Genomic DNA, 12,723 nt, shown 5'->3' with positions numbered 1-12,723 from the left:
TTCTCATCGAACTGTCTATGACTGCTAGAACACTTCGGTCGGTACGTTTTGTCTTTTATTTTTATATAAGTTTTTTTTTTTAACCCCGCCACAGTCTTTCCCAAGTCAGGAATCTGTTATTCATTGGCGTTCATTGGTTGTAAGTTGTCATGTTTGTTTGTATTTTATTATCAATTATCATTAATTTGGTTTTTTTTTTCATTTCAGTTAGTTCACAGTAGTCATTTCGGGTTTCTTTTAAAGTGGATTATACGGTATGGGCTTTGCTCATTATTGAAGTCATCTGTATGAAAACTTTACACGGTTAAAATAATAATAATAATATAAACGGATATAACATACTTATTTTACTAATTTTACAAATATGAACGGATTTAACATACTTATTTTTCTAGTTTAACTAATATGAATGGGTATAACAAATAATAATATAGAAGAATATACTACTCTAAATAATATCAAGAGATAGAACAAGTCATTCCAAAAAAGGATAGGAACAAATGAAACACCATATGAGAACGGATAGAATATACTTATTTTACTAATTTTACAAATATGAACGGATTTAACATACTTATTTTTCTAGTTAAACTAATATGAATGTGCATAACAAATAATTATATAGAAGAATATGAGTTTATATACTACTCTAAATAATACAAAAAGATAGAACAAGTCATTCCAAAAAAGGATAGGAACAAATAAAACACCATATGAGAACGGATAGAACAAACATATTGAACTAAAATTAGGAATGGATAAAATATACTCATTCAGTCAAATTTATTTCAATTTTTCACGCAAATAAAACCGTTTTTTATGAAGATATGGTACAAATATATGTATTGGTCAATTACATGTATTTCATTTTAATAATAACAATTGATTTTACTTACCATGTTTCTGAACATGATAGATCCCTGTCGTAATGATTGAGAGAAGCTACCATTACGATAATTACCCGTCACCAATAAACTAAATGTTTACAGCGGAAATGGAAAACTCTGGCAATGCAACTTATATAACGATAGTCTTATGATCGCCGTCCCAACTTAACACCTTCAGGTGTCATAAACGCGTATTTGTAACGAACAGGTCACATGACTAAGAAATAGCTCATCTGCATATTTAACATAAGTAACGTTGAAATATCAAAAAAAGAATCACAGTAAATTATCAACTCAACTCCAATACACTGTCAATAAAAATTGAAATTCATGATTTGACATTTATAAGCAATTTAATTAACTCGACAGTGTAAAAAGTTCGATAAACAATTAAAATACAAGAATCGTAATGCGCATTATAAAGATAAATTGCTCGTAAAATGAAATTATGTTTGATTCTGAGCAAAAATTGATTTATACTAATAGATAGAAATGTCATGATTATGCAGTTGTCGTACTGATTAGAGTTGATAACTATTTGTCATGTTCTTGATTGTTTCTTTGGTAAACGCTTATATGTAAATATGCCATAACGTTTTTTGTTGACGTTTGGTATTTATTGCAACAGGTTTGATGATAATGTAGCGGAAACGAGGAACTAAACACTCAAATCATATCATATTCTTAACTGATTAAATGAAAATCTAAAAGACATGTCTGGCGTTTCAGTGACATAGTTTAAATCTTTCCTTTGAGTATTGATTTGAGTTATCTAAATATGTTTTATTAAAAAAAAAGAAGATAGAAAACCAGACTTCCTGCATTCAAAAGGCCTTCAGCATAATATAGACAACCGATTAAATTTGAAAACATTACGACTAGTGTATTTAAAAGGGTACAACGATTACGATTGTCTAGAACAAAATAATTTTACAATATACGAAAGCATGCTTACTTTATATGATGTCGTGCATGACGATCTGCACCTTCAAAACTTCAAGATACATAGCACATGCATTTAACGATTGACAAGTGGTAAAAAACAACAGGCCGCATAAAAGAAAAAGTAAACTATTGATCTAAATCAAAGGAAAATCCAAAACAAAAAGTCCATAATCAAATGGTAAAGGAAGCGTTACTAACTAACTTAGAAATCAAAAACATGTGCAATGATATCCAAGATAATGCATATTCTAACAGTATATGTAACCAAATTCACTGTAGTTACAAGGACTATAATTCTGTACGCTTAGACGAGCTCGTCGTCTTTAAAAGATTCATTAGTGATGCTCGAATAAAAAACAGTGTAAAGAAAAAATACGAAGTTGAACAGCATTGAGGACTCAGAATCCCAAAACGTAAAAGAGATGACTTCTTAACTTAAAAACAAATAGCCAATTGTTTACCAGAATACAAATTGATGTAAGAACGAAGGCTATGATTAGAAGTATTTGCTATACTTATTTTAGAACTGCTATATCATCTGTTAAGATATTCTGTAGTGTCTTGAATAGCAGGATAATCGTTTCAAATTTTACTGGGACATTCTATCTCGATTTAAAATTTTAACATTTTGTAAACTCATGAAGCCTGTTTTTATAACGTTCACGTTTGTATGTGATAGTGCAGACATGTCTGTAGGCAATTACAAGTAGGTGAAACATAAAAGCATGAAGTTCAATTAAGAAAACTCGTGAAATTCTGTCTATTTCTTTTTCGGTAATGAAAATTAAGCAAACAAATTAAAGGCAACCCTCAATAATTTAATTTTGGATGTAACGCGTCTTCCGATTGGCTGACGTTATTTTGTTATCAGACCATAGACATAATTTAGTCATGTGACTGTGACGTCATCAACGTTTTTTCCAGGTTTTCTACGGTTTAAAATGGAATTTAGAATTAAATTATAAGAAATGACTGTAATATTTTTTTCTGTCTATTCGAAATAACATAAAAAATATGGGGCACACTGTTAAATAACCCGCTACGCGCGTTATTTAGTGTGCACCAAATTTTTTTATGTTATTTCTTCATAGACAGAAAAAATATTACAGTCATTTCTTAAATAACTCAATTGTTGCAATAAATGATGACATAAGAAACTGTAAATTAACAAAAGATATTAATAAGATATTGATAAAAGAATGATTTCTACATTCTGTAACACTGAAATATTGATATATTGCAGACGGTTGTAACATAGCAAAGATTTCTTACGTTAAAAGGTAAATAACAACGACATATAATACAATTAAATGTAAGAAAAAAGGAAAGTACTTAAAAAATATATAAATACAATTGATAAAAGCATCAATCATAAAGACAAAAATAATTTTAAAAACATAGCTTCTCAATTTTATATTCTTTTTACTGCAAATAAAATGTGTTTCTGAAAATAAAAACTTCTCAAGCTTCACCTTTGACTAATTCCGTAATAGTGTTTGTCAGAGGCTGCAATAACATTGAACAGCGTTTTACCTATTATGTCTGTCAGTTTAACTTAGCCATTGCTGTCAATATATTTGATATAGTGAAATAGTATGCAACTATCATGTAAGTGAGATGTTAAGCTAGCTTTAAAACCAGATATAATCCATCATTTTTTACATATGGAAATGTCTGTTCTTATTGTTTCTCATTAGTCTGATGTATTTGAGATCTTGATGTTCCCATTTTTAGTATAAAACATATTTATTTATAGTGGATTGGGAAACAACTTCTGCATCTTATATTAATCCATTTCCACTTTGCGGGTGTGAGTGCTGTTTTGTAGCGGCACTACTCTCTTTCGAAATCTACAAGGGCGTCTTTTACGTGCAAGAGATATTGATTTCTCTTACCACGGGTCAGCCATTTATCGTCCCCTTCCAACGGTCTATCATCGTTTCCTCAAAACCAGACTTGCAAATGGCGTCAAAGGAGAGCCGACAATTCCAATTTTTAAACAACCTTTACTTGTGAATTGTACGGTATTTTTGTTATTTTACTTTTCTTATATATAATAATACAAATATTTACAAAAAGTGACGATCACAAACGAAGATTCATTGTTGGGATCAGTCGTACTCTATCAGAATATAGAAATAGTCTCTATGATACTATCTTTATCAATTATCCTGAAATATTGAAATATGTAGCACAGTGCCTGTCAGAAGTTGTTCTACTTCATGCAGGAACTTCTTAAGAAGAAAGATAAGACAAAAGAGATGACTTCAGCTTTCCAATTGTGAACTTTCCATTTCCTAGTAGCAACATTTCAGCAGCACCTGCACACAAGAAAGCTATCAAACCAATAGTTCCAAATTATGAAGTTGAAATCATCCCTTCGTAAATTTTACGGACGCCATAACGAGTTGGTTGACCGTTAAGGAATAACCGTTTCACAAATGATATCGGATATGTTCTTTACGTCGTAACTACAATCCCCTTCCCTTTCATGAATGTTACCTACCGAATTAGACTATTTACCGCATTTCTTATTAAATAAACAACACAACAGGTGCCACATGTGGATCTGCTTACCCGTCCGGAGCATCTGAGATCACCCCTAGTTTGTTGGTGGGGTGTGTGGGGTTTATTCTTTAGTTTTCTATGTTGTGTCATGTGTGCTGTTGTTTGTTTGTCTTTTTCAGTTTTAGCCATGGCGTTGTCAGTTTGTTTTTGATTTATGAGTTTGACTGTCCCTTTGGTATCTTTCGTCCCTCTTTGGAACACCGTTTGTTAGTTTAAAGTATTGGCGAAATATACCAATAGAGTAAAGATCATATGACATGATTCCATAGGCGATAACTATCCATAGATAGATATAGGAAGATGTGATGTGAGTGCCAATGAGACAACTCTCCATCCAAATAACAATTTATAAAAGTAAACCATTGAAGGTCAACTTTCACCGAATACAAATAAGAACGATTAATAAAACTTTTGATTGAAATCTACTATATGTTATTATCATTGAAAAATGATGAATGTGTATTCACTCTGGCGACATTGAAACATGATGAATGTGCATAAGACAAAAATCAATACATGGATTCAAAACATTATATCAATCAATCATGCACACTTATAAAAGGTGAAATTATCTGAAATATGTAGCAACCATGAGAAACAGCAATATGTCCAATTTAAAAGTATGAATTTTTCGAAATACTAAGGGTTTTCGTATCCAGGGCATAGATTACCTAGTATGTCGTATTTGGCACAACCTTTTAGAAATTTGGATCCTCAATGCTCTTCAACTCTGTACTTATTTGGCTTAATAACTTTCATGATCTGAGCGCCGCTGATGAGTCTTATGTAGACGAATCGTGCGTGAGGTACCTTTGATAATTAATTATAGTTTTCTCGAAATGAAAATGATACCAAATACTTTGATGAATAATTATTTCAAATGCATATTGAAAGCAGGCACATTAACAAATAACAACACACTTACTTAAGGTGATTACTCGCTTTTGTATGCAATTCGAAATTTCGATATGATTGAATTGTAAAATGAAACCAATGACAACACAGTTCATTTTTCTGATTTCATATTCATTCGATTTTTAAGATATAAACCTATAGCGATTCCTGTTCCTGTATATACAAACTGTATTCAAAGTTAAAAGCATTAACAATTGAATACAATTTGTTGAAATATTTCAGATTAAAGCAAAAATGTACTAGTATAAAGTTAAAAGAATATGATATAAAAATTTAAAAACAAAATAAGTAAGCAAAATAAATATATACAAAAGGAAACTTGATAAAAGAAGTTAGAAGCATCTCCATAATATGCAGGGATGCTTAATTGAAGTTGCAGATGTGACCTACCGAATTAGACTATTTACCGGATTTGTTATCACATAAGCAACACGACGGGTGCCACATGTGGAGCAGGATCTGCTTACCCTTCCTGAGCACCTGAGATCACCCCTAGTTTTTTTTGGTGGGGTTCGTGTTGTTTATTCTTTAGTTTTCTATGTTGTGTCGTGTGTGCTGTTGTTTGTTTGTCTTTTTCATTTTTAGCCATGGCGTTGTCAGTTTGTTTTAGATTTATGAGTTTGACTGTCCCTTTGGTATCTTTCGTCCCTCTTTTAAGAGAATTGTGAACAGCAATGAAAAGGCACAAAAATACTGAACTCCGAGGAAAATTCTAAACGCAAAATTCCTAATCAAATGGCAAAATCAAAAGTTAAAACACATCAAACAAACGTACAACAACTGTCATATGACTGATATTATTGTCTTTTTCATTTTTAGCCATGGCGTTGTCAGTTTGTTTTAGATTTATGAGTTTGACTGTCCCTTTGATATCTTTCGTCCCTCCTTTACTGAATTGGTACAGGTATTTTCTTATGTTGAAAATGGTGGATAGAACCTGGTTTTATAGCGCTAAACCTCTTACTTGTATTAAAGTCGAATAAAAAAATCCATTGTATTGACAACGATGCAAAGGTGCAAAAGAGTTGATTAATGTGTTAAAAACCATGATATGCATTATATAAAGAAATTAAAACAGAGTAAAACATTAGTTTCAAAGAACCTAGTACAATGAGAATCGACCATTTATATTCTACAAAGACATAAACAACATTGATGTCAGAATAATTGTAATTTACCCAACAGCTTGCTCAAATTAAATACCGTTTTGTCGCAAATAAAGTATAAAATGAAAAAGCAACAGTCATTTATTAACAAATAACGGCCAGTTTAAACGGTTTTAATGTGTTACTAAGGAACCATATAAAATAGACATTAACTAATAACTATTGCCAATTTGTTACCATACACATGCCTTCAGTAAATAACTTATATAATTTGCTATGCTTGTATTTTTTTAGGACAATTATCAATGGAATACTTGTGACGACGAATCACAAAAAAGAATTTCAAATTCAGGAAAGAGATGCCGTGTGTATATATAATCAACATTTAAAGCATATATAAAAGCAGTCGTTTATGTCTGATATGCGCAGGAAATGCTGAGTAAAACATAAAACTATATAAATAGAAAACATTTACGTACTAGTAACAAACAAATGATGTCAAGTGTAATGTTGTCAACACCCCGAGCCCAAAGTTCACTCGCAGTTCTTATGATGGAGTTGGTGTTACTACATCTAAAGTTTTCTCTGTCGTATTGTTTATTAAATGTTCATTTTTCGTCTTTTGGCTTTCGTTTGTTTTATTTTTTTGCCATTTTTGTATCTGCTATCGTTCGAAATTGCTGATTGAGGTGAGAAAGCACTGACACATTGAAATGAAAGCTGTTTGTTTCAAGCACCTGCTGTGTACGATAAGACAATTATTTCTAGACAAACAAGTTAATAGAAGAAAAAACTGCTATCTATTTACACCTAATGATTATTTGTTACTATTGGTTCGTTACCTATTCATTTCTTCGACTTACTTTAAATATTGCCGTTTCTAGCTACATTTGTTGTGATAAATAGCTCTGACTTAAATCGGACAGAAGGAACCTAATTAACGAGTAGACTGATTGATGAAAATTCTGTGAAAATAAACGACATTTTAGCAAATAAAATGAGATGAACATTATGCTATCTATATACTCATGATAACATTTACTTTGAACACATAGTTTACGTTTAAGTATAACCAATGGAAATAGATTAGAAGAGGTATTCTATGACTGAATTTATGAGAGGTGTATCTTTATATTTATAAAAGCGTAGTACATGAGCTATTCCTTACTACAAAGATAAGGAGATGTGATATGATTTACAAGGTCTGTCAGAGACATTCGTTGATGCAATGTTAGCACTGGAGACAATAATAAGTTTCCTTCAATTGTAGTATCAGTAATAAAAATACAAACCGAAGTTATCCCTGAATGCATTAATATTAATCTATCGAAAGTGTTACCGTTATCTTCAACCTAAGGGACTTATCATTATTTACCTGGGAGGGAGGGGGGGGGGCTGGTCATTTTGAATTCAAACATATAAAATTTTCTTGATCCCCCCATAATATTTCACTATTTTTATTTGATCCCACCTACAAAAACATTTAAAAAAATGTGACCCCCCCCCCCCCCCTCTATTAAACATGTCAAAATTGTAACATGCAAAATATTTGTTATATCATAGATATCATGAGGCAAACATTAAATATTCTCAGTGGATTGAGTCCAAAAACAATATCCCAGGGAACATTGCCTTGAAATATGGCTCTTCCATGAATTTTAAGAGGTAGGCAGCAAAGCTTTTTCTGACTCTTTTTTTTTTCTAATTCAAAATTTTGAATTGTAATCCTAAAAATACAGATTTTGAGGGAATGAGAGTTATAAATTAACTCAAAGGGATCTTGAAATAAATAAAAACGATACAATGATTAGGGATGTTCAAACTATTTATTTCTTTGTGCAAAAAATATTGATCCCCCAATTTGAATTTACAATAAAATTTGAACCTCCCTATTCCACATACAGGAAAAAACTTGCCCCCCCTGTATTTTGACCATCCCCCCTCCCAGATAAATAATGATAAGTCCCTAAGCTAACATTTGAAAATACATGTTCAACACCAGTTTGTTAAATTTAAAAGAAGTCTGTCATTATTCAAATGCCCAGATACTAAACAGTTTTCCAGAACGAAATATCAACCAAAATCTTGTTTGTTTACCAGATAATAAAGTACGGATGTACTGTTGTGATATCTTGTTTACTTACACAATTTATTTCCAAGAATTATTGACATTTGCTTTCTATCTCACAAAATAAAAATCACATGCAAATCTGGAACTATATAAATGTCAATAGTTTTAGATTTAATAATGGTTCCTTCAAAGTAAAGCCTAATGCATTTCAATCAGGTATGCGTAGAATATACTAAATAAATATCTGAAACCTATTTTTTTATTCAATCTGATTCAAAGATTTGAAATGATTATGTTGCAGACCTAGTTTACTAAAATGAACTCAGCATTAACGTATCATATAAAATTGAAAATGGAAATGAGGAATGTGTCTAAGAGACAACAACTTGACCATAGAACAGACAACAACGAATGGTCACCAATAGGTCTTCAATACAGCGAGACACTCCCGCTTTACGTCCTTTAGCTGGCCCCTAACAAATATCTATATCTATATATATCATTTATGTGTGCTTTTGTAGTTTAAAGATATATGTCTGCTTCTATCACACAAGCTACACCGTAAAACATCCTACCACTGAAAACTACATTTTACTCACAAAACAACCTATCACAGAAAAGTACATTTTACTCACAAAAGAACCTATCACGGAAAAGTACATTTTACTCGCATCATTTATGTAATACACTACCGCTTAAATATTTAGAAGATGTTCAATACTAATAAATGTTAATTAAGAACAATAGTTTAATAGTATCAGCACGTTGAGTCCAATGATCAAACGTTTGGTAATTTTATACATTTCTTATATTTTCAACAGACCCTGATTTACATTTTAATCGGAACTTCTAGTTGACCTTACTAGATATAGGAAGATGTGGTGTGAGTTCCAATGAGACAATTGTCCATCCAAATAACAATTTATAATAGTAAACCATTATAGTTCAATGTACGGCCTTCAACATGGAGCTTTGGCTCGCACCGAAAAATAAGCTATAAAGGGCCCCAAAATCACTAGTGTAAAACCATTCAAACAGAAAAAACAACGGTCTAATCTATATAAAAAACGAGAAACAACGAGAAACACGTATAAATTACATAAACAAACGACAACTACTGTACATCAGATTCCTGACGTAGGACAGGTGTAAACATTAACACCTTTCATTAAGAATTGCTTCACATGAGTTATTTCTAAGGGGCACAACTCGTATTGAAATATTAAATCGGCAGGCAATATCTTTAAGATATTTTATAATGTCAAAATCAAAATCCATCAACTATTAAACCATAATGGCATGAACGGGGGGAGGGTGGATGAGAGATAAAAATATTACAAATATAAACATCAGATGAGAGAAAAACAAAACACTTCACAAGATTGTGATTATGTTATACTCCTGACAAAGCGGTACAGAAAGTATCCTTTATTTTCAACTTTTAATATATGCTTAGTAAATCAATCAAGGTTAACAGATTTTTCTTCTAGTGCATATAAAATGCAGGTCTTTCTGGGATCCATGCAATTTCCAACTTATAAAAAATATTGCTCAATTCTTTGTCAAAATACTTTTGAAAATATAAAACAACATACCTTTTATCGTTATAACATATCATCTGACCATTAGTACGTTATTTAAATAAATGATTGGTAGTTAGTCGCACCTGTTCCAACCGATGCATCTATTACAGTAATTGGACACCATTAGAAAACACACCTGCCTATAAGTCTCAAAACCATGAAATGTCCATTTATAAACAAGCTAGAACAATCTGACCAACAGACAATAATCAAATAAGGATCTTTTACAGCTTCTGTTGTTAAATTACAAAAAAAAAAAAGACAACTAATTAAGGATAGAATATGTCAACAACTCATCATTAGTAGAACTAATTTGTGCAGGATTGTTCGAAGAAGCCAATGACTTCCGAGAAAAGAACAAACTCAAAAACAGGAAAATTTATACCTTTCAGCTGCAAATACTAGAAATATAAATCTGATGTCAAATATGACATATTGATTAAGGAACCGTGTCTTTCGTGCATTTTTCAAATAACATAAGAATGAAATTATCTAACCAGAAGACGGTACGCAATATGGAAGTACGAAATAAAAAAAATCGTCTTCTAATGATTTCTCTTAAAGAGTTGAAATAAGGAGATGTGAAATGATTGTCAATATAAAACAAGAAGAGCCCAAAGAATGAAATTAATATAACTTTAAGACAATTTACGGAGTTATATAAAGATACAATATTTACAAGGTTCTTGGTAAATAAAGGCAAGATTAGTACATGTATAAAGTAAAAATCACAAAAATACTGAACTCCGAGGAAATTTCGGAAAAGTTCCTCATCATATGACCTAATCAAAAGCTCAAAATCATCAAACGAACGGATAAAAACTGTCATATTCTTGACTTGGTACAGACAATTTCTTATGTAAAAATGTGTCACTTAGTATACTCGTGTTCAAAAGTCATAAATTGATTGAGAGAAACCAAATCTGGGTTACAATGTAAACCGAGGGAAAGTAAAATCACAAAAATACTGAAGTCCGAGGAAAATTCAAATCGTGAAGTCCCTAATGAAAAGCAAAATCAAATGGTAAAACAGATCAAACGAATGGACAACAGCTTTCACATTCCTCACTTGGTACATGCATTTTCAAATCTAGAAAATGATTGACGTATCCTGGTTTTATAGCGCTAAACCTCTCAATTCTTTGAAAGTGGCATCAAATTCCGTTATGTTTACAACGATGCGAAACACATCAACTATAAGAAAAAAACAAAGGAACAACGGAAAATTAAAATGCAACAAAAATAAACGCAAACATACATAGAAACGAACTATTTGATAACAACTGCTATATTCCTGACTTTGTACTGAACATTTGAAAAAAAAAACATTGTAGGTTGGACCTGTTTTAATGGCTAGACAAACCTACTGCTTTATGACAATGTTTTAAAAAAATATCGCTAAATGACAACACAAAGATACAGAAACACAGCACAACCACAAGCAAGAACATTCATCACAGCGAAACGCTCTGTTGACACAACATGCAAACCGCAGAACAACAACGAATATATTCCATCAAAGACAAACACCACAGTATATCAAATACTAGTATATTAAAACATATGTAAAAGATTCCCTCTTCTGGTCAGTTTTTATCAGTTAAAACAAGGTTGGCCTGCCCAGTTTGGAAAATGGGGTTTCAATTAAGATTGCAGCAAGGTTTTTTAATCTATAAAAACAACAGCCTCTTAAAAAATATCTGAACTTTAGTGATGCAAATAAACACTTGAACTTATCCAAGATTTAAAAATTGAGACAATAGCAAAAGTATATTTTTAAGGTGGTAACTAACACCTTCACTAAAATTAATTTGGTTCGTTTAATTTTATAAAACTTTGACAAAGTATGTACTTTGACCATTTGACAATAACATAAAAATTTCAAAAAAAAAAAATGAACCAACCAATTTATCAGAAAAATTACACTGGTTATATAGCAGTTTGACAAACATTAATTGTGATCATTGAGAAGCTTAATATTCCCTGAAGAACAAAACGTAATTCAAACGTTTATCTTATTTTACAGAGTTATCTCCCTGTAGTATTAGGTACCACCTTAATTGGTTTTGACTAAGATTAAGTCATGGCAAATAATCTACTTGATTAGAATATTTTATTCTTCAAGTTATAAAAACATGTAACCCCCTCTTGTTTTGTTGTTGTTCTCATATGTTTGGTATAACAGTAGTACGCATAACGTATAAAGTTAAAAACAACAAAAATCGTTTAACACAGTTTTCATTGTCTTGTGCTCTTCTTTGGCTTACGTGCAAGAACTTTATCTTATCAACTAATATTGAACACAAAGGGTTGATAATTACAGATATCATACTTTTTTTATTTCTTCAGTTTGTGAAGCAATCATTTTCTCGTCTGTTAAAATTGGAAAAATAATACTAGAGATTAATCCATGTCAGTTAATAAAGCGCCAAGAAGAACGTGCATAGTTACTCAATATAGTTCATCATATCTCTGAAATAATTTAAGACGCTGTTGATTGTAATGGTTTTCAAATGTCAAATTATTTTCACTGAACGTTCCGTGTTATGAACATTTTATCATTCAACTAGAATTATCTTTAATATCTCAAGACAGTTATTCTAATTAGTTATAACAAACTGTATCTGAAATTACAATCAGTGACAATT

At 31.2% G+C, this 12,723-nt stretch overlaps 1 protein-coding gene across 5 annotated transcripts in view; it reads right to left on the bottom strand.

Annotated features, from left to right (window-relative positions):
- The window catches only part of LOC143055966 (G-protein coupled receptor dmsr-1-like), a 122,872-nt gene that overhangs the window by 49,195 nt on the left and 60,954 nt on the right, over positions 1-12,723 (bottom strand). Inside the window, exon 1 of one of the 5 annotated variants that reach the window (XM_076229038.1) lies at positions 10,088-10,161. The exons of 3 other annotated variants lie outside the window; for them this stretch is intronic. In XM_076229038.1, the coding sequence (XP_076085153.1) occupies positions 10,088-10,110 (23 nt within the window). In that variant the 5' untranslated portion in view covers positions 10,111-10,161. Of the gene's footprint in view, positions 1-896; positions 1,080-10,087; positions 10,162-12,723 lie in introns of those variants that run through there. One more of the 5 variants, XM_076229035.1, reaches the window with a different exon arrangement.

Source organism: Mytilus galloprovincialis, chromosome 13 (genome assembly GCF_965363235.1).
Source record: "Mytilus galloprovincialis chromosome 13, xbMytGall1.hap1.1, whole genome shotgun sequence".
Taxonomy (NCBI): domain Eukaryota; kingdom Metazoa; phylum Mollusca; class Bivalvia; order Mytilida; family Mytilidae; genus Mytilus; species Mytilus galloprovincialis.
The sequence above is the reverse complement of the archived record's forward strand: the minus strand, read 5'-3'. Positions and strand labels throughout refer to the sequence as shown.